The 23,859-nt window shown below is 36.9% G+C and overlaps 1 protein-coding gene across 9 annotated transcripts in view; it reads right to left on the reverse strand.

Moving 5' to 3' along the window:
* Positions 1–23,859, reverse strand: part of ALG9 (ALG9 alpha-1,2-mannosyltransferase) — a 128,780-nt gene that overhangs the window by 61,901 nt on the left and 43,020 nt on the right. For 8 of the 9 annotated variants that reach the window (XR_012474371.1, XR_012474369.1, XR_012474370.1 and 5 more), the window contains exons 9-13: positions 17,962–18,084; positions 15,020–15,174; positions 11,478–11,607; positions 10,151–10,298; positions 152–281 (exon numbers count right to left, since the gene is read on the reverse strand). Coding sequence is in view for 5 of the 9 variants with exons in the window: in XM_074216661.1 (XP_074072762.1) it covers positions 152–281; positions 10,151–10,298; positions 11,478–11,607; positions 15,020–15,174; positions 17,962–18,084 (686 nt within the window). In the remaining 4 variants the exon portion in view is untranslated. The remainder of the gene's footprint in view (positions 1–151; positions 282–10,150; positions 10,299–11,477; positions 11,608–15,019; positions 15,175–17,961; positions 18,085–23,859) is intronic. The other variant, XM_074216660.1, reaches the window with a different exon arrangement.

Here is a 23,859-nt window from a genome sequence, read left to right on the forward strand (position 1 = left end):
GGGAACAAGGCAATTTGAAAACAAAGTGATGATGTTTACATGATGGAGGTTTCTTGTAAGCTTGCATGCTAAGAACTCCCCATTTCATAAACACTTTAATTTTAGGAGCATAAGTCCTTTCAAAGAAGTAAAAGAAAAATGTTGCCCTTACATATCTGGAAGTTTCTTCTTGGTTCTGGTCATTCATATCAGTGGGAACAATCCGTGTGGCCATGGATCCATGGGCAAAAGGTTTTGGCAACTGGCCCCTGAACTCTGACTGAATGAACTGGAGTTGCCAGCTGCCAGAAACACAAGTAGGGAAAAAAAATTAGGAAAACATAAGGGAAATATATTGCAAAATTCTCTTTAAGTAAAAAGAATCAAGTAAAAAGATTGCACTTGGGGAATATTATCATTCCTGCCATGTTCAACAACGATCAGACCACATACATGTCATGCCTAATTCTGGATACCATAGTTCAGGAGAAGAATTACCAGGAGTACATTCAAACAAGGAAGATTGGTGGTGAAGGCTGGTGCTTTTGCATGTGAAATCATGCTATCTAAGGCCAGAACTGTCTTTCTTTTTCTTCTTTGTATTCCTAGTGTTTAGCAAAGAACTTGGTACTTAATACTGAACTGAATTGACTAAGGAGCTAGTAAGAGAACACCTAGCCCTCCACACTCATTTCATCAGGTGCTCAAGAGGACCAAGAGGATATGGGGACATGAATAAGTTCAACCACTAATAAATGATCACAATATAGGCAAATAGAACTAGAACTCTGAATTCAAGACATAAATTCAACTTTATAAGCTTCACTGGGTACTTGTCTGTTGTTTGGTTGGCCTGTAATTTCATTGGCATAATTAACTCTCAGAAAGAAAACTCTTTCTACCAATGTAGATATATGCAAAAGATTAAAGGTAATTATAGCACTATATATTTAGAAGAACAGAATACTATGAGGAATTACAAAAACCAAGAGGGAAATGTGGCAGAGAACATCTGGATAAGGATCAATGGAAAAATAAATAAAAGAGACATGAGAGTGGGAATATGAAAAAAGATACTCAACCAGGAGGAAAAAATGGATAATAAATTTGAGAAAAATGCCATACATCTGTCAGGGGTACATAATGTAATAATGAAGAAACAACTGTGATGGAGGACTTCAACATACTGAACATCTGCCAGAATTCTTTCTCAGCTAATAGCTGAGCAGCTAACAAATTCGGCAATTGCCTTAATGATCACTTCATTGTTCAAAAGACGGTAGCAGTATCTAGGGGAAAGGCTATTTCAGATCTTGCTGTGATCAATAAGGAGAAATTGCTTGCTGAAATGAAGAAAAGCAATCTTGCAATCTTCAGTTTGTTGGGGATAAGGAAAAGAAGCTGGGGAGATAAATAGGACCTGTGATTTCACTGGCATAAGGAACAACTGCTAGTGAGGAGAGTCCACCTGCCATCAGAGACCAGGACCTCATGGGCTCAGCAGGTTGTGTGGGCCCCTGGGGCACTAACTGATTTTCCCAGAGTCATCCGGCCAGGACAGGTCAGAGGGGACACCTGAGCCAATGTCTCCCTGGTGCTCTATCCACAACACCACACTACCTCTCCAACTTTTAAAAAGATATGAGGAGAACATAGAAACAAGAGCAGAAGACTAAGGATAGACACAGAGAAGGAATACAATCCTGTAGGACTCAGGGTGGCTAGGTGGCATAGTAGATAGAGCATCGGCCTGGAGTCAAGAGTACCTGAGTTCAAATCCGGCCTCAGACACTTAATAATTACTTAGCCATGTGGCCTTGGGCAAGCCACTTAACCCCACTGCCTAGCAAAAACCTAAAAAAAAAAGAATACTAAATCTCAGAACAAGCGAAGGTTGGCAGTGGATAGGAAGGACCAAAAAAAGTATGTAGGAGGTAAGGGAAATATCAAAGAATGGATAGAACTACTGTGTGGTGTGATAATTAGATAATAATGGATCATGATAAGAAGACAGAACAATCTTCAGTCAGGGAATAGACTAAAAATGGCTTATAGGTTATTGAATCCAAGATTTTCTCTCCTTTCTGTCAGCAGTTTTGCTTGGCTGGTCCTTATTGGAGCATGATGCCCTCACACCAAGTACCCTTTAGTTCACCTCGCTTTTCAGGCTCCTCTGAGTGATGTCTTCCCCATTAGACTGAAAGCTTCTCGAGGACAGAGCTGTCTTTCTTTTGCTTCTTTGTATTCCCAATGTTTAGCAAAGAACTTGGTACTTAATACTTAACTGAATTGACTGAGGAGCTAGTAAGAGAACACCTAGCCCTCCACACTCACTTCATCAGGTCCTCAAGAAGCCCAAAGATTGGAAAGGGTCCATGGATGCCCTTGCTGAGTCGCTGGGATAGAATGGAGGAGGAGGCAGTGGGGCTCGAGGCAAAAAAGGCTCCCTGCCACTCAAAGCAGGGAATTTCTCATACACTAGAATAGTTAATAGCAGACATAGAAAAACACCAGGACACTTTACTTAATACTGGCCACCACTGGAAGAGGTGGGTGAGAAGGCCAGAACAGGTGCTTGAAAATGATGTGATGCATACTATTTTCACATTCAAATTTTTTTCGTTCCTGTGGTTTTTCCTTTTTGCTCTGCTTTTTCTTTCACAACATGAATAATATGAAAATGTGTTTATCATGATTATGCAAGTATAACCTATATCAGACTGCTTGCTGTCTTGAGGAAGGGGGAGGGAAGGGGAAAATTTTACTAAAATGAATGTTTAAAACTATCTCTACATGTAACTAGAAAAAATACTATTAAGATAAAATAAATAAAAGGATATGTTGCAAGCAGAGCCTGCATGGATGGAGGAGGAAAAGTAAATGGCACATTGCTGTGTGGAAGTAGAGGTGTGAGTGTGGGTGATAGGTTGTGCTTCTGAAAAACCTGAGAGTTCTTTAGAGGTCTTTGGGTGAGGGTCCCTACAGGGTTTGCCTGTACACAACAGTCTAAGATATGTGAGACAACAGCAGAGGCAGGTGTGTTAAGGTTTCATTCTATGAACACATTCAAAGCCCTGTAGCTATTCATAGAACAAGGACCTAGGACATTGATGATGGAGCCTTTGCAGAAGTGAGGCATCCAAATGATGTAGTTGAGGATCTCTACAAAGAGAAGAGAGCCAGACAGCATCAGAGCACATTCATGAATCTATGTCAAGTTATTGAGGAGTTAGAGAGAGGCTAGAGGACTGAGGGTTGGCAAGTATTGTTCTGATTTTGAAAAAAAGAAGGTAGATTTTCAAGACATAGACTAATGAATATAATTTTGAGTCCTCAAAAAATCATAGAACACAAAATCAAAGACATAGTCTATAAACATTTAGGAAGAGAAGAAATGACTGGCAAAAATTAATATGAGATCATAAAGAAACCATGAAAAAATAACCTCTTTTTTAAAGGGTATTAGATTGATAGATCAGGGAAATGTTACAAACACAATATAAAATGATTTCAGAAAGACATTGGAAAAGTCTTTGATTGGTAGGTTTGAACTGAGGACTAGAACCAAAGGGAAATAATTCTTTTGTTTTAGGTTTTTTCTAGGCAATCGGGTTAAGTGGCTTGCCCAGGGCCACACAGCTAGGTAAATGTTAAGTGTCTGAGACCAGATTTGAACCCAGGTACTCCTGACTCCAGGGCTGGTGCTTTACCCACTGCACCACCTAGCTGCCCTGGAAATGATTAATAGATTGCTATAAACTTGGAGGAAAGTCTCTAGAAGATTATCCCAGAATTCTGCCATTGATACAGTTTCATGCATTATTTTTATCAATGACTTGGAAGAATGCATGGATAGTATGTACATCAAATTTGAAATTGTCATGTCATGAAGGGAACTTTCACGAAGATCCAAAAAATCTATATTGATTAGAACATTGGAACAAATCTAATAACATGAAATTTTACATGAATAAATGTAAACTCTTACATTTGGGCTCAAAAAAAATCAACTATATAAGTAGGCATGGTTCAATAATGAATCTTACCAAAAAATGACCTGAAGATTTTAGTGTATTTCAAGTTCAATATAGGTCAATTTGACATGACAGCCAACAATGCTAAGCAAATATATTGCATCAGAAGAATATTCGGATTAAGGGAGGTGATAATTTGACTGTATTCTCTCTTAAACTGATCATATTTAGAGTACTGTGATCAGTTCTGGGTACTGTTTTTTAGGTTAGACACTGACAATTTGTATAATGTCCCAAGAAAAATGACCAGGATAGTAAGAGACTGAAAAATAGGCCAAATCAGGATCAACGTGAAGAATGGACAATATTTAGTCTAGAGAAGAAAAAGATTTAGGGAAGACATGATAAAACATCTTTAAATGTTTGATCTGGATCTGCTCTTCTCTCTACATTCTCCCACTTAGTGACTTCATCAATTCCCATGGATTTCATTATTATCTCTATGAAGATGATTCTCATAACTATATATCTAGCCCATGACTTGCTGCATCATCAACTGTCTACTGAACAACAGTGGATCCTATAGACATCTCAAACTCAACATATCCTTCTTTCCACCCATATCAACTTTTTTTCCAAACTTACCAACTGCCATCGGGGCACCACTATCCTTCCAGTCACTCAGGTTTGCAATCTCTCTGTCACTCTTGACTTCTCTCTCTTACGTCACATGTCCAATCAGCTGCCAAGTCTTATCTATTCTACCTCCACAGCAGCTCCTAAATCTATCCCATCCTCTCCACCCTCATAGCGATCACACTAGTTCAGACCCACATCAGCTCTCCCCTGTAATAGCCTTCTAATTGATCTCCCTGGCTCAAACCTCTCAATACCTCAATCCATCCTCCACAAAGCTGCCACAATGATTTTCCAAAACCACAGATCTGACCACCTCATCCTCCTCACTCAATAGATGATATCCTACCTATTATTTCAGAGCACTTAAACCTTTCACAACCTGTTTCAAACTCACTGTTTCAGCCTTATTACACTTTATTTTCTTTCACACACTCTATGGTTCAATCAAATGGCCTTTTTACTGTTCCTCATACAAGGTACTTGGTTTCCTCCTTTCCTGCCCTTGAATTTTCCCCATATCCAGCATTTACTCTTTCTTCACCTCCACTTTTCTGATTCTCTGGTGTCTTTTAAGGCTCAGGTCAAATATTACCTTCTTTAGGAGGCCTTTCTTGATTCTCCCAGCTGCTAGTACCAATTGTCCCTTCCACCACTTGGTAACCATTTTGTAGGTAAAGGATTTGTTGTTTCCATTGTTAGAATGTAAGTACCTTGAGGGTAGTATGAGCCTGGTTCACATTTGTTTTTGAATTAATTATTTAACTGTCATATGGAAAAAGGGATTAGACTCTAGAAGCAACATGTGAAAGCTGAAGAAAAATAAGAAAACATTTTCTAATAATTAATGCTGTCTTAAAGTAGAATAGGCTGCAAATGGTATCATAGACTGAAGAGCTAGCAAAGACCTTACAGGTCACTAAATTCAATCCCTTTATTTTAAAGATGAGGAAACTAAGGCACAGAGATTAAGTGATCTGCTCAGGTCACAGTTACTAAACTATTGAGGTAGAAGTTGAACTTCAGTCTTGATGGCCATGTTTACCATATACTAACTCTACAGCATGAGTCCTTCACCTCTAGTGGTCTTCAAGTGGAAACTGGACATATAAAAAGAATTGTTTAGATAAGAATTGGACTAGATTACCATTGAAATCTCTGGCAATCATAAGTGGTGATTTTGTTTAGCTGAGAGAAGAATTTTCTTCAAATGTTTGAAAAACTATCTTGGAGAAAAGGCATTGGACTTGTTTTGTTCAGTTCAGTAGGGCAGAATATCATGAATGGATGAAAGTTAAAGGAAGGAAGATTTTGGCTCAATAGAGAGAAAAATTATTAACAATTAGAGCTGTTGGGAAAAAATGTAATGAATTGCTCTGGGAGATAACAATTTCCATATTCCTGTAATGGTGGGATTTGTCCACTGTATTGCAGGAAGGATTCCTATATCAATAGGATTTGAACAAGATGAACTCTGAAATCCCTTACAACTCTAGGAATTTTATTCTAAAAATCCAAATGTCACTGAAAAAAGAAAGATTACAAATCAAATCAGGACCACTAAGTTTAAGATCCTTAGATCATTCTTTTAACATATTCCATTGCATCTCATGAATATCATTTGCAAATTAATCATCATATTCTTAATTCCATGTACCTAAGATCTACCAGTGAAAAAATTCAGTCTTAGAAGTTCTGAATAACCACATTAGAAGCAGGGGTTGCTAAAACTGCCCTTACTTCTTATCAGAGATTAAGACATGGAGCACATGTCAAGAATAAGGCAAATCCACTACAGATCTAGAGGACCTAAATATTCTTTTTTTAAATTTTACAAGTTTTCCCCCAATCTTGCTTCCCTCCCCCCCAATCCCCACAGAAGGCAGTTTTTACATTGTTTCCATGCTATACATTGATGAAAATTAAATATATTTAGAGAAAAATCATATCCTTAAGGAAAAAATACAATATGAGATAGCAAGCTTACATAGTACATAAGATAACTTTTTTTTTTTTAAATTAAAGGTGATAGATAGTATTTAGTCATTGTTTAAACTCCACAATTTTTTCTTTGGATATAGATGAAGTATTCTTCATCACAGATGCCCTAAAATTGCCCCGATTATTGCACTGATGAACTTAGCAAGTCCATCAAGGTTGATCATCAACCCCAATGTTGCTACTAGGGTGTAACGTGTTTTTCTGGTTCTGCTCATCTCACTCAGCATCAGTTCATGCAAATCCTTCCAGGCTTCTCTGAATTCCTATCCCTCTTGATTTCTAAAAGAACAATAGTGTTCCATAACATACACATACCACAATTTGTTCAGCCATTCCCCAACTGATGGACATTCAGACCTAAATATTCTGTAAGCATTTATTAAGCCTTTATTGTGTACCAGACACTGTGCTAAGCAATGGAGAGGTAAAGAAAGGTAAAAAAAAAACCCCAAAACAAACAAACAAAAACTCAACCCAGCCTCTTCCTTCCTCAAGAAGCTCCCATTCTAGAGGAGGAGAAAACACTCAAAGAGCTTCTATTCCATCAAAGTCATTTCCAAGGACTTGTTCAAAAGGACCTTTCATTAATAAAGTGGGAAAGTAAAAAGTTTTGCCAAAAGTATTTTAACTCAGTGAGTAACTTAATAACTCTCATTTACACAGCATTTTAAAAAAGTGTTTACCTCACAATAACTCAATGAGGTAAGCAGTATAAGTACAAGTTGTATTAATTCTATTTTTTTAGCAGATGAATAAAATGAAGCTCAGAAATGAGAAAATTGCCCATGATTACAGAGCATGTAAGTGTCAGAGCTGGGACTGGAACTCAAGTTTTTGGATTCTTAAAGCTCTGAGGTCTTTCTACTATGCTACATTGTCTATTGAGTATAATCAAAAATAGGATATCAGCTGGTAAAACTGCTAGAAATAGTATTCAAAAGAAGAGTTTTATGACTCAGACTTCCTTCATTCACATTTCTTTTTTTTGTCTTAATATGACTTGGTAGCATTAGCAATATTAGCAAAATGCGTAATCACTTTTTATCACACGTAATTTAGACAGAAGAAGGGTGGTCTGTTAACAAGCTCCAAGTAACAATTTCTAAAAGCACACAAATAACTTCATATAAGCTAAAAAGGTAAAACTGTTTTTACAGACATCTCCTAGGCTTGATGTTACTAGGCCCTTTATAGGATTGGGTATATTCAATCTAAGTAAAGAAATAAAAATGAATCCATATTAAGAGCTAATTTTCAAGAAAGTTCTATACAGGGCTTATCTGTTTTCCCAATCCTAGCCTTGGACTTCTGACCAAAAGGCTGATTGAACAGAGAGCCAGACAACCTAGCTCCCAGAGACCTAAATTCAATAAAAACTTGAAATTTGCACCAGACTGAATAATGATTAACCTGGGGAGCTGAAGGTCAGTTCAAAAACCCAAGGGAGTCAAGATGAGACCAAGCAAGGCTGACCACTCCCCCCAAAAGAACAGCAGGGTGTAGAGTCTGACCCTAACTCAGGAATTTAATCTAGAAAGATGGTTAAATCAAATAACATACTGACCAGTATAAAAAAAGTATGTAGATCCAGAGGTCCCTAAAAATTCAGCCAAAAATGGGAAAGTAATTCCTTAATAAATACAACAGAGACTCATAAGGAAAAATGGATTTTCTTAAGAACTACATAAATGTTTAGAAGAAATGAAGCAAAATTAAAAATGAAATAAAAGGTCTAGAGAAAAAAATTGTAAGGAGAATAAGATTAGAAAAGGGTAAACCTTATTAGCAAAGTAACAAAGTGCCTGAAAACCAGAAAAATCCAAACAAAAAGCAATGACAGTGAGAAGGCAAGAAATATTAGATCAAAAGATTGAAAAGAAAATTGGAAATATAAGAAACTTGACATGATAAACAATAGACCTAGAAAACAGGTCAAGGAGTGATAACTTAAGAATCTCTGGACTCCTTAAAAACTAAAGTAAAAGACAAGGCCTGGACACTGTATTTTAAGAAATGAGCTGAAAACTGTCCTGATCATCTAGAGTCAAATGTCAAAATGAAAATAAAAATAATCTACCAAAAGGAAAAAGCCCCAGAATGTCATGGTCAAAATCCAGAACTCCCACATCAGATAAAAAAAAATGCTGCAAGCAACTAGGAGTTTTAAAAAACAAGTACAAGAATCCACAAAAACCAAGGAAAGTAAATTTATTTGAATAATTCGGAGGAAACATATAATATAATGCTAACACTATATAGGGAGGAAAGAAATAAAGTGCTCCTTGAGAATCTTAATGTCTTTAAGGGTAAATATAAGGCAACTAAATAAGAAAAACTGAGGCCCTCGGGATGGGCTGTTCTGTCTGAGGGTAAAAGGCATAACAAACTACTGTAAGAAAGCAGGAAGAAGTGGGTTGTGCTATTTCTCTTAACTGGGGAATATGAAAATACACAAACATGGAAGAAAAAGTAGGGGACGGGAGCATCTGATGAACCCATTCTTATCTGAAACAGACAAAGGACAGCAAGTGAGAGAGGAAGAGAACAAGACCAGAATCTAAGAGCAGGCCATCACATGGGAAATGCCCAAACAAATTGTGGAATATGAATGAAAGGGAATACTGCTGCACAATAAGAAATGAGGAAAGAAATTATTTCAGAGAATCCTGTGAGCATGAACTGACAGAGTGAAGTGGGCGGAACTGGAACTCTTTAAACAACAAAAACAATTTGTCCTCAGAGATTTGGTACTTGCTAGTTGTATGACCTTGGGCAAGTCACTTAACCCCACTGCCTTGCAAAGCAAAACAAAAAAAGAGAAAATAATAAAAGAAAAACAACTTTTCAAGGCTTAAGTATTAAGTTACTATGATTAAACATTCTGGAGACCTCCTCATGGAGAGAATGGACCCAAGATACAGAAAAAGCCATAAACTTTTATCATGGCCACTGTGTACATTCATTTGCTTTGCCTGCTTATGTGTTACAAGTTTTTTCCTTTTGTCTCCATTTTTATTTGGGGTTTGGAGAAGGAACCAAAAATGATGATGCCCCCCCCCAAACTGAAACATTATTTCAAAGCATGGAAGAGAACAAATGAAGTTAGGAAAGAAAAGCAATAGCAATACTCTTTTAAAGGCAAAGTGTGGGAATTAGATATACTATTTTTAAAAAGCAAGCAACATCAAATGATAATGCTTTTCAATCTCATATTTAAATTAAAAAAAAATAGATCCTAACCTCATGTGACCCAAGACAATCAAGGCAGATAACTAGACAAAGCAGAAACACTCGACTCCAGGAAAGCCCAGGAGACTGCTGGTGATGAAGACACAAGAACGTTTCTTGCTGGGAGGTCTGTAGGTATCTCTATAAAAGTTTATCAGTTGGTTTTAGGAGGTCTGTAGGTATCTCTATAAAAGTTTATCAGTTGGTTTTAGCCTTTTGGCTAAAGTTGTAAAACAAAAAAAATAAAAACTTAAGGAGAAAGATTAACATTATTGTCATTTCTACTCCCCAATATAAGAAGTGGATGTTAGGGAAAGGAGGTTGCAACTTACTTTTCAGGTAGAAGAAAGCTGCTAGGATACCGGTACCACTCTTTGCCTACACAAACATTCACTGGCCTCCCTTCTGGGACTGTGTGGATAGTGGGATCAGTAGCAATTCTGTGAAATTCAGGATACAAATCAAGGGGTCCATGATATCCTGTAATAAGTATCATAAAAAGGGAAATACTGCAAAACAAGATTCAAAATTTAACTGTGATACATTTAAATTTTTATTGAAATTCTTCAAGCAAAGGAAGAGTCTGAAGGTTCGTAGTAGGTAGTTAGTAAATCTTTTGGAACTGCCTTAGATCACTATATTGCTGAGAATAGCTAAGTCATTAACAATTGATCATTGTATAATATTGCTATTACTGTGTACACTGTTTTTCTGGTCCTGCTCATTTTATTTTGCAGTGGTTCAAGCTAAGTCTTTCCAAGTTTTTCTGAAATCTGCTTGCTCATCATTTTTTTTTTTTTTAGGTTTTTGCAAGGCATATGGGGTTAAGTGGCTTGCCCAAGGCCACACAGCTAAGTAATTATTAAGTGTCTGAGACCGGATTTGAACCCAGGTACTCCTGACTCCAAGGCCGGTGCTTTATCCACTACACCACCTTGCTCATCATTTCTTACAGCACAGTAATAGTCCATTACAATTTTATATACTACCATTTATTCTGTTATTCCTTAACTGATAGGCATCCCCTCAATTTGAAATGGCAATTAAGTTCATTTTGCTAAAAATCCTTTACTGTGACTTTCTCCACTCCCTTTTTTTTTTTAGGTTTTTGCAAGGCAAACGGGGTTAAGTGACTTGCCCAAGGCCACACAGCTGGGTAATTATTAAGTGTCTGAGACCAGATTTGAACCCAGGTACTCCTGACTCCAGGGCCGGTGCTTTATCCACTACGCCACCTAACCGCTCCTCTCCAGTCCCTTTTACCATTTTTAGTTTAATTGTTCTTATCCCATTTTGGTGTCTTGTATTAAAAGTAAGATAACTAGAAAGAATGTCATCATAAACATTCAGCCACATATTAGTATCTTCCATTTTGGAGCTTTCTTAACTTAATACCAACACCTTTAAAAAAGCAGATGTAAATAAACTAATCATACTAAAAAGAATTCACAATTCTCTCTCTAATTAAGATTAAGTCAAATTATTACAAAAGGGCAAAAAAACCTGGACACTAAAGTAATAGCTATCAAAACTATCAGAAAGAACTCCTTGCCCAGGGAAGAAGCTTCTCTTAGCATAAGCAGCAAACATATCAAGTTACCATTCATCAGCTAAAGTGTTAGACAAAATATCTCTTAATTTGTTCTCCAGAACACTCACCTTTGAACAGGGCCACAGATCGAGACAGGGATAGCAACCCAAAGAGGAAGACAGTCCCTAAAGCCAACCAATTGGAAGAAACTGTGTAATGTTCCAGGCGGTAGCGTTGAAACACAAAGTGATAGCATTTCTAGAGAAAAAATATATTTAAAAGATTTTAATTCAATTTTATTTTTCTCCAGTTATGTGTAAACAATTTAAAAAAATTCATTTTAAAAAAACTGAGTTCCAAATTTTTTCTTCCTCCCTTACCTCTCACCTCCCTGAGGTAAGCAATTTAATATAGGTTACATATGTTCAAGCATGAAAAACATTAGTAAGGTTGTGAAAAATGAAAAATACATAAAATGAAAAATAGTATGCTTTGACCTGCATTCAGACTCCACAAGAACTTCCTTTGGAAGTAGATAGCATTTTTCATCATGAGTCGTAGATCACTGTATTGCTGAGAATAGATAAGTCAGTAACAGTTGATCATTGTACAGTATTGCTATTACTATGTACAATATTTTCCTGGCCTCTCAATTCATTTTGCATCAGTTCAAGCTAAGTCTCAAGTTTTTCTGAAATCTACTTATTACTCATTATTTCTTATAGCACAGTAAGAGTCCATTACAATTATACACTACAATTTGTTCTGTCATTCCTTAATTGATAGACATCCCCTCAATTTGAAATTTTTTACCACTAAAGAAAGAGATGTCATAAATATTTTTTTACAAATAGGTCCTTCCCCTCCCACCTTTTTTAAAATCTCCTTGGGATACAGACCTAACATGGGTATTGCTGGATCAAAGAATATGCACAGTTTTATAGCACTTTGGGCATAGTTCCAAATTACTTTTCAGAATGGTTGGATTTGATACTAACTCCATCAACAATGCATTAGTGTCCTAGTTCTCCCACATATCCTCCAACATTTATTATTTTCCTTTTCCGTCATATTACCCAATCTGATAAGTGTGAGGTGATACCTCAGTTGTTTTAATTTGTATTTTTTCTAATCAACAGTGATTTGGAGCATATTTTCATATGACTATAAGAGAGCTTTGATTTCTTCATCTCAAACTGCCAATTCATATACTTTGACCACTTATCAATTGGGGAATGACTTGTATTCTGAATCAATCTGAATCAATACTCTATATACTTGAGAAATGAGACCTTTTTCAGAGATACTTGTGTAAAAATGGTTTTGCAATTTATTTAATAATTTAATATAAATAAAATTATCCATTTTACATCTAGTAATGTTCTCTATCTCATTTTTAGTCAAAACTTCTTCCTTTCTCCATAAATCTGACAGATAAACTAATTCTTGCTCTCCTACTTTGCTTATGGTATCATCCTTTATGTAGATCTAAATCATGTACTCATTTTGATCTTATCTTGGTATATGGTATAAGATGTTGGTCTATAGTTTTGTTTTGTTTTTTCCAAATAGTTCCTGTCTCAAAAGTTGGATCTTTGCGTTTATCAAACACTAGATTATTATGGTCAAATTTTCTACTGAGTCAAGTGTACCTAATCTATTTCACTGATCCACCACTCTATTTCTTAGCCAATATTAGTTTGATGATTACTTCTTTTTTTTTTGTTTGCTTAGTTTTCTTTTTTAGATTTTTCAAGGCAATGGGGTTAAGTGGCTTGCCCAAGGTCACATGGCTAGGTAATTATTAAGTGTCTGAGGCCAGATTTGAACTCAGGTACTCCTGACTCCAAAGTCAGTGCTCTATCCACTGCACCACCTAGCCACCCCAATGATTAGTTCTTTATAATACAATTTGAAATCTGATATGGGCAGACCACCTTCCTTCACATTTGTTTTCATTAATTCCCTTGATATTATTGACCTTTTGTTTTTCCAGATAAAATTTTGTTATTCTTCTAACTCTGTAAAATAATTTTTGGTAGTTTGAAAGAGTAAATTAATTTAGGTGATTTGTCATTTTTATTGAAAAAAATTATTGATGAAGAGGTTATATGTATACATATGTCATAAAAATTCACCTACCATCTAAGTGGGGAAGTATAAAAATGAGGACAAATGGAAATACCCCTACTTCTAAGAAATAAATGAAGGAACATTTCCAAAATTTTCTATATGCTAGTACCAAAATATCATGAAATATATCTGTGATATTTCAGTAGTTTGGAAGGAGCAAAGAATTCCTCTAGATCCATGGGAAGGAAAAAAAATAAAGAAATCATTTGACAGAACATATTAAGGAAGTGCTTTTAATTATCTCCTAAGACCACTTAAAAACTATAAAATGATATTAAGACACATCGGTCACATATTTATATACAAGATGTGTGGATTCTGTTAAACAGTTCATGAGTACTATTTCTTCAGGATCTCTTGATTTTGAGTCAGGTATACTGCTACTAATCATATAATGAGTCTTTTGTTTCATTTATGATTTAAAAAAATAAGGTGGGGAGGGAAGAGAGACAGAGACAGAAAAACGAAAGGAGGGGCAGTTAGGTGGTGCAGTGGATAGCACACTTGCCCTGGAGTCAGAAGGACCTGAGTTCAAATCTGGCCTCAGACACTTAATAATTGCTTAGCTGTGTGACTACAGGCAAGTCACTGAAGCCTACTGCCTTAAATAAATAATTAAAAAAAAAAAGAAAAAGGAAAGGAGGAGGGAGGAATGGAAGAGCTTATGATGACATCATAAGCTAAAAAGGCCTACTGAAAATAAATAATTCCATTTTAAATTTAAATCTCAATCTAAAGCAGGGGTAAAGAATGACCAGAAGTCTGAAGATGTCATGAAATAGTGAGCACAAATCAAATATGTTTTTTTTAAATGCAAAGAAGTGGAAGAATGTTTTGAGTTCAAGGAACTGTCCCTAATACAAGGCCCAGTGATCTTCAATGACTAGTTATTTACTACAATCTGAATGCAAAGCAATTAGGGTTTAAGTGACTTGCTCGAAGTCCTACAGTCAGTTAGTGTTGAGTATCTGAAGTCAGATTTCCAGGGCCATCTCCAGTTATCCTGATTCATATCTGGTCACTGGACCCAGATGGCTCTGGAGGAAAAAGTGAGGCTGGTAACTTAGCACACCATCCCCTCATTCAAATCCAATTCATGGGCTTGTCATGATGTCATGGTCCTCTTTGAGAACAAAGGCCAAATTTTACTATTATTATTATTAATATAATCACAAAATATAGGCTAAATACTACTCTAATCCAAATGTTTAAGGAGAGACATTCAATAGCACTGCTATCAGCATTTAATCAGAATTTAATTCTCTTATAATGACTTAAAAAATGTACTTAAAGTACATTGAGTCTGTGTTCTGAAATAAAAGAATAATTATTGATTTGTGAAAAAACTTGTCAGCCAACAAGATTAACAAATAGTTTACTAAACTCATATATACAACCCCGTGTTGATAAATTATACTATATGGATGAAATTATCATAGCAATAGAGATTCTGCAATCTGTTGTTAAATTTTTATGATAAAGTACAAAGAAACTCAAAATTAAACTTTCTTAGGATTTCTATTTTTCTAAAACTTACCTGAAGTGCAGAAAGAGCCACAGCACCACAAAGGCAGATAAGAGGGTATATGGGGAACAGAAATCTCTCCTCTTTGTGAGACTGAGCAAAGAAGATAATGATCCAAATGTACATTGGAGACAAGGTAAGCCAATAGGGACGGCCTAAATTCTGAACTGTAAGAAATAAAAAAGAAGCAATTTCATAGTTCACTGTAATAGGACAAGTACAAACTATGTAGCCTTCATGTCCCCCAACTTTGTATTTGGGACAATGTGGCTCTGTCTGTGGTCACCCTGTATTCATTCACAAAATGGTTCAAGACAGTTATAGTTATATTCCTCTTAACCATATCCAAGGAAATATCAGTTAATAAGGGAATCCTATTCTGCTTCTTTCTAAAGAGAGGGGATATGTATATCACCAAACTAAATGGTTTATGGGTTTTTAGTAAAATGAATTCTATCTTAGATAAAGAAAGAAAAACCTTTTCTTTTAAAGGATCCTGACATTGGGTCGAGAGGACCCTAAGATTATCTGACACTACCTAAAATTCCTTTTAAGTTTTAATTCCATGCAATAGAATATTTATATACTATGTTCTACGTAACACTTTTCCTTCTTTAGCAATCAGTCTTCTTTATTACAGTAAAGTAACTGTATAGAAGAATCATGGACTACAGATTAAAAATAGAAGGAAATGATAAAGGAACCAGCATTTTCAAACCCCTCAACTTTATTTTTCCCCTCCAACAAACAGCCATTGACAAGTAGCCTGCTGCAAAACAAGAACAAAAACAACCCTGATAAAGCTTCATCTCCTTCCTTCCTACAATACCTTTCAACTCCAAATTCCTAACTGGAACCAAAAATTTAAAAAAGAAAGCATGTGCAAGTACTAAAGGGATTTAATGATCACTAAAGCTCAAACCCCTGCTGGAAAGTTCCTGTGGTTAGGTACATGAGCACTGAGTGATAAGCTTGCAACCCCACAGTGGGAGCATCTCCTCCTGTGCTTGTATTAGTCATAATGAACAGTGCAGCAGGAATTTCATCTAAAGGCTATAAACACAGTGCCCTCTGCTGCCCACTAGATTCATGCACTGCAAGCTGCATAGTTATTTATTCTATAGAATCCAATCTGTAATCAAAGGCCATACCTAAGTAATATCTAATTTACAGCTTTTTTGATATATCTACATTAACCAAAGACTATAGGGTGCTCCATTTGAGGACAGGGCAGGGATTGCCTTTATTTCAGAGACTGGCATATAGTAAGAGATTAATAATTGCTTGTTGGAACCAGAAGAACATTGTATACCCTAACGCAACATAGGAATGATGATCAACCTTAATGGACTTGCTCATACCAACAGGGCAACAATCAGGCACAATTTTGGAATGTGCAATGGAAATTGTCATCTGTATCCTGAGAAAGAAAGAGTTTGAACAAAGACCAAAGACTATTACCTTTAATTTAAAAAAAAATATCTTGTTATGTAATTCTGCTATATCTCATACTATATGTTTCTTCCTTAGGGATATGATTTCTCTCTCATTACATTCAACTTAGATCAATGCATGCTATGGGAATGATATAAATACTAACAAGCTGCCTTCTGTGGGGGTGGGGGGGAGGGAAGCAAGATTGGAAGAAAAATTGTAAAACTCAAACTAAATAAAACCTTTCTTAAAAAAATAAATGCTTGTTGAATGACTATTCTGAAAACTCTTAAGCTACAACATCAGTTGTTTTAAACTTTGTCCACAATTATTTTAAGATGTCAAACTACATTTTAGATTAATATCTTGCCAAGATTTAACAATTAAGTTGGAATTTTCTTAATTGTCAAAGCATGTCCCAGCAAAATTGAACCTAACCAGAAGGTTAAAAATTCTTTTGAGCCCTAATAATAGTTTCTGAAATAAGATTTTACATTTTACATATTTTAAAATGAAAATTTGCCCATTGGGGTTGATTTCATGTTCTCCTACCCCAAGCAAAAGTCCTCTGCAAACAGACATTTTTAAGCTGGTCAATTCTTTATAAGCAATTTATAATACCAAAAATAAACACAATGGAAGCTGACTGACTGAGAAAGCTGACTGAGAAAAAAATCACTCATAATCCTTCCATATCAGAAAAAGAAATCTAGCATTAATTATCTTCCTAACTTAGGAATTCTGCTTAAAACCAAATCTCCTGCAAAGAAAGCAGAAGCACTTGATTAGTTGATAATCTGAGTTAGAAGAGTTGAACAAGAACAGAAGCCAAGAAAGAGAAATAAATGACTAGTTAAATTTTTCCAGTGGCACACAACCAAAATGGAAGTCCCAGAGAACATCAGATTTAGACCAGCTTCTCCAAATTCAGCCCTGAGGTATGGGGGCTAACTGAATAAAAATTTATATTTTAAATTCAGCAGAAGCTATTTTTCACCAACATCTTTGCCTCCAATATGGCTCATTAGATGTACTCCACCCTTTAAACATATTCTTCGTAGGACAAAGGACTCTACAGATCTTGTTCCCCTGAGATCTTGCAAATGCCTTTTCCTGTATAGCTACAGATTGAGCTAGGTAGGCTTCCTTAATTGTGGCTTCCTTAACTGTGAAGATGTAAGGCTCTTCCTGTGGTTACTGAGGACTGTGGAAATTAATGGGTTACCCTAGCATTGTGGGATTCTGTAGATTTTTACTGATGTGGTTTCATTTGCAATAAATTAAGAAAACCTCCAGTTAAGTCCTACATGTTTAGTGCAGCCTTGCAAACACAGACTGCAAAAACAAAGCAGCCTATCATTCCCCCCAAGAACACAATGAATAAAAGAAGAGAACTTTATTTTTCTACGGTAAATACTGTCACCCTGAGTAGCTATTGACAAGGCTAGCTGATATTTTCTAAGGGACATATCTTCCTTCCACCAGGCTGACTGCAATCTTTCATAACACCTACCACTTACCATGAAATCTCTGCAGCAGGGTCTCCATGAGGGAAGTCAGCGGTAAGACCAGAAGCGCCAATATAAAGGCCACATTGAAATTCAGAAACCCATTAATTAAATAGAAATACCAGGGTTCTGTGCCTGAAGGAAGGAGAGAAAAGGGACTGTTAGGATGAGCCCTACAAACACAAGTGCAGAGGTTTAACACATCATGCTCCGTATTCATTAAAGGCCGATCTGCTAACTCAAGTAGTTGGCAATTTAACAAAATACAGAGAGAATAAAAAAAAAACATGGGAAAAAAAGAATGAAAATGGTGTTTCTATACATATAAATAATAACACAACCTCAAATAACAACAGGTGGCAGTCATGAACAATTGGGGAAGAACCCAAGGTTTTAAAGTCAGTTATGCTCACTATCATCGACCCTTACCACTTTGAAAACCCTAGGGGGGGGGTTTCAGCATAACCAAAAAATGCAGATTTGAGAATCACAAGTCCATAAAAAGATATTAAAAAAAGTGTAACAATCAGGCCATCATGAATTTGCTCACCTCCTTAAAACATTCTGCACTCAATAAACAAGCATTTATTAAGTTCTTACTACATCCCAGGAAGAGAGGAAAAAAAAGACAGAATGAAATAACCTTCCCTTGAAGACCTCCCAGTCTATGAAGGGAGACCAACAGGTAGATATCTGTAATTAGTAATGTGAAGAATAAACAGAAAATAAATATAAAGTAGTTAGATACTAGATAGTGAAGGAGGGAACTAGAGCTTGAAGGGATCTGGAAAGATTTCCTGGAGAAGGTGACTCTTGGACAGTATCTTGAAAGGAATAAGGGGTTCTCTTAAAAAGAAAATGAAAGAGGAGGGGGAGGTGATCGTGGGAGAAGTGACAGAGGTGGAGGTGAGGAGAGTGCCCCCAAGGCATGGCAGATAGTCAATCAATCTTCCTTAGGAGGTGGGAGGTGGAGGACAGCATGAGAAATCTCAGAGGGTCACAAAAAACTGCTTTCATCTTCTGGTCTTGGTTCTATCCTGTCTGCTTCTAGTAGACTCTCAGGTGCCTCACCCTTGTTTTTCCTACAGTGCAGAAGGCAGAGGTATTTTGTGGACTTTCATCTGACAAACAAAAATAGCTCTTCCTGTTTAGAATCATCTTCAGGGTTAAGTTTCACTCAGTTACCTTGAAGATCAAGAATGAAGCAAAATGACGGAAAACATAAATCTCACTCTCATTAGTTCTGACTCCTCAACTTGAGATGCTTAAGCCAAAAATGATTAAGAGTGGCAGCTCCCTCTGCACACTGAGCAATTTTCCCTCTGCTTCTCCCCTCCTTGTGATTATTTCAATCAGCCAGTAAATGACACACGCGGGTCTTAATCATTGGGCTGTTGTGACACCCACCACGCACCACAGCAATTTCCTGCAATCAGCACCGCTCAAAAGGGTAATCAGGAGGCTGGGGAGCAGTCAGGAAAACCTGACATCTTTGCAGCTTGCACAGCAAAATAAGACTGGAAACTAAATTCGAAATGTCAGAAACATTTGAAAGAGAAGGGAAAAAAGGAGAGGACCTTGGTGCAGACCAAAGAACAAAAGCCTCTTTAAGGAGACTCCTGAGGGAACCTGAATTCTCTAAGGATAATGACACTTTATGTCCCTTTAGGAATGAACTTTCAGGGTGCAGCTAGTATGGATGGAACACCAGCCTTGAAATCAGGAGGATTCGAGTTCAAATTCAACCCCACTTAATAATAACCTAGCTGTATGACCTTGGGAAAGTCATTTAACCCTACTACCTTGCAAAAAAAGACCTTTCAGACTAAGCAAGGCTAATAAATGAATGTAGTTTCAAGCAGAAATTCCCTCCTCTAGGTGTTGTCTAATATTTTGCAAATCCGTTTTTTTAAAAAGGGAGGCACTAACTCCTCACCTAGCCTACCTGATGGATGCCTTCAATTCACAGGACATTTGTTCCTTAAAGAATTCTGGAAATTGGGGGTGGGGGGGGCGAACTAGGTGGCACAACCCTGGAGTCCGGAGGACCGACTTAGCTGTGTGACCTTGGGCAAGTCACCTAAGACTATTACCTCGAAAAAATTAAAAAAAAATTCTGGAACTCTCTAGGCTTTGAAGAGAAAGGGAAAGTGGGTCAATCTTGGGACTTTATATATTATGGTCATTAAGCCTTGATGGACACATTTGGTCATTATCATTTCACAGCATTTAATTTCACTTCTAAAAACTGTGAAATTATATTGATCAACCTTGGTCCCAAAGAAGAAATATTAGAATGAACCTCCCATCCTCTGTAGAGGTGAGGTAGGAGATTGTGTGTAAGGAATATTGTTAGACTTTGTCATTGGTTTTCCTGAACTGTTTTTCTCCCTTCTTTTTAATTCTTTGTTATAAAGGATAGCTACTGGAAGGAATGAGGGGAAGAGACATATTTGGAAAGGTAGACCATGTAAAAACAAAAGATAACAATATTTTTTTCAAGTCTTAATAGCAGGGATTTTTTTTCTTTTTGGAATTTGAAAATGCATTTGGAAGTCAATAGAAACTTTAAATAAACATAATGTATAAATATTTAGGAAGGAAACTCTTTAGGGTTTGACAAAGGCTTATTTTCATCCCACCCCAGCTTACCTTCCACGCTTGTTGATTTCATTATGCAACGTAGACAGTACTTTGAGATCCTGAATCAAAATTATTAATTACTAAAGTCAACTGTCTTTATTGTGATAGGAACTCAGACATCAAGTTCACTACCAGGCAATCTGTAAACATTACACAACCAACTATTGCCTTGCAAAAGGAGAGATGAGCCAACGGCGAATAAGGTTCAGACAAGACAGTCTTAGAAATAAGAGCAAAGGTTATGGAAAAAGAGAGCTGTTAAGTAAAGTGCTCCTAGAAGACTTTCCCTGCTTTGCTGAGATACCTCCCTTTGAATAGAGAAAGGAAGAAACTTTTATCTCAGTCCAGGGAGGTATCACCCTGTGGCTCAGAAAGCCCTGATGCTGAACCACACATTTGCGTCAGAGTGGTAAGCCAAGGGCTTCACTGAGGAAAGGCTTAATGTAAGAATGAGCTAGGGCAGAGCCTCTCGGTGGAATTACCAATTCAAAGCCATGCAATCACATACTGTCTTGACAGAGAGCACTTCAATTTCTCTCCATTCCCAAGAGCTAATGGGAGCCTTGAAAGAGTTTGCTGAGATAAGAAAAAGAAGTCATTTCTGATGTTTGCTGTGCAGGGTGGAGGAAAGTCATTCCCCATGACTTAGTACCATAGGTACTAAGAGACATCACGTCATTCTTATAAATGTCAAGTTTGCACAGTAAAGAGTGGAAAGTCATCAGACATAAATGATTAACAAAGGCCTCTAGAAGAGCTTTTACTGGCAAATAACTTTAAATAAGCCAAAAGCAGATTTCATACACTTTCCTGTCCACTGCCCTCAAAAATGTCAAATTATAAGGTGGGGGGGGAAGAGACACTTACTGCCCAGAGCCATGACCTTTCTCAAACTTCAATTCCTATAACATTATGGCTCTAAACAAAAACCAAAGGAAGCAACAAGGACGTGCAGAAGGGCAGGAGGGACAGAAACCCTTGAGTGGGAACAGCTGTTGTCCTAAATTAACTATCATTTCTTGTTTTGCTTTTTTTTAGGGGGGGAGGGGTTATGTGTTTTTTTATCTTATTTTTTGTTTTTTTTTGTTTTTGCGTCACTTTTATTTCCAAACAGAATTATCTCCCAATTTCTGACCAGTGAGACAATCCTTTGTAACAAAAATGAAAAACAACAGAGAAAAAAGTAATCCTCAAAACCAACCAATACATTATCCATTTATGGCAGGATATGCAATATTGACAAAACATAATCCCCCCAACTCCACAACAAAGGGAGAGAGGTTCATTTCTTTAACTTCTTTCCAGGGTCGAGGTTAGTCATTATATTTACTCTGCCTTTCCTTTCTAGCCTATTTAGCACAGCCAGTCAGTCAATGAAAATTTATTATCAGTTAGTCAATAAGCTCTTATGGAGCCTACTATGTATTAGACCCTATGCTAAGTGCTGTGGATATGAAGAAAGGTAAAAACTAGTCCCTGCCCCGAGGCTCACAATCTAAAGGGAAGACAACATGCAAATAGCTGTGTACAAACACAGAACATAAAGGATAAATAGGAAAGAAGCAGCAGAGAAAACGCACTAGAATTAAGGGAAGACAACAAGTAAATATCTGTGCCCAAACATCAAACATGAAGGATAAATAAGAAAGAACCAGCAGAGAAAATGCACTAGAATTAAGGGAGATCAGAAAAGGCTCACAGAAGGGAAGATTTCAGCAGGGGCAAGGCAGGAGGAGAGATGAGAAAGGAAAACACTCCAGACATGGGAGACTGCCTGAGAAAATGCCTGGAGCCAAGAGATGGAAGGTTTTGTTGAAGGAGCAGCCAGGAGACCAGTGTCACATATTCTGGAAAGTAAGGTACAAAAGGACTGGAAAGATAGGAGGAGGTTTAGTTGATCTTAGAGGCAAAAAGGTACTTCCAGAGTTTGCAAAGTAGAGTGGTGACCCGGTCAGACCTGAGTTTTACTAGGTCACTTTGGCAGTTTGAGTGTAAGATAGAGTGTACTAGGAAGAGACTTCTAAAGGCAGGAGACTGCTACAACAATCTAGAAATGAAAGCTCACATCAAAGTGACAGCAATATCAGAGGAGAGAAAGAGACATATAAGAGACATTACAAAGAAGAGACTGGAGATGAGCAGAGAGAGAGATAGTAAGGAGGCAGGAATGACACCTAGGGTGAGACCCTTGGTGACTTCAAGGACGGTAATATCTTCCAAAATAATAGAGAAGTTAGGATACAGGAGAGTTTTGGGGAAAGATGTCTAATAGCCAGTTGGAGATGCGAGAGTAGAGATCAGCAAAGAGGATAGGACTAGATAAGTAAATGTGAGAATCATCAGCATAGAGATTATATTTGATTCCATGGGAGTTGATGAAATTGCTAAGAAAGGGAGAAACGAAGAAGATCCAGGACAGAGCTTCTGTGCAACCAAGATTAGTGAGCAATGATTTCACTGAAGACACAGCATAGGAGAGTGAAAAGAGGTCACACAGGAGAGAGGAAAATAAAGAGAGAATGGTAACACAAGATCCTAGAGAGAAGAGAATATCAGGAAGACAAGGGAGACTGAGTGTCAAAGGCAGCAGAGAGATTGAGATGATGACTGAGGAAAAAGTCATTGGATTTGGTAATTTAGAGGTCATTAGTAACTTTGGAGAGAGCAGTTTTAATTGAATTATGAAGGCAGAAGCAATACCAGAGAAGGTTAAGAAGATGGTGAGAGGGGAAGTGGAAGTACTAATTGTAAACAGCCTTTGTAAGAAATATGAACCAACAGGTAGCAAGGATGGATGGATCAAGTGAAAGTTTTTGGGAATATGAGGGAGCCATGGACAGGCAATATACATGGAGAAACTGAAGATAGGTGAAAGAGTGAGGATGATAGACACACTCACAGAGTTGGGATATATACTCACAGAGTATATCCTATCCAACAGGGAAGTGGGAAAAGAAAGGGAGAGTAAATTAAGGGAGACATTGGTCAGAAGCAAAACAGACTTTTGAGAAGAGGAAAGGGTAAAAAAGAAAAGAAGTATAAACAGAAGAGAATAGGATAGAGGTGCCAAGATAGCAATCATAATTGTGAATGTAAATGAGACAAACTCATTAGTAAAATGGAAAAAGATAAAAGAATGGATTAGAAACCAGAATCTAACAATATGTTGTTTACAAGAGACATATATAAAACACACACACACACACACACACACACACACACACACACACACACAGACACAAAGACAGAATTAAAATAAGGGTTATA

The sequence above is a fragment of the Macrotis lagotis genome, chromosome 1 (genome assembly GCF_037893015.1).
Source record: "Macrotis lagotis isolate mMagLag1 chromosome 1, bilby.v1.9.chrom.fasta, whole genome shotgun sequence".
NCBI lineage: Eukaryota > Metazoa > Chordata > Mammalia > Peramelemorphia > Peramelidae > Macrotis > Macrotis lagotis.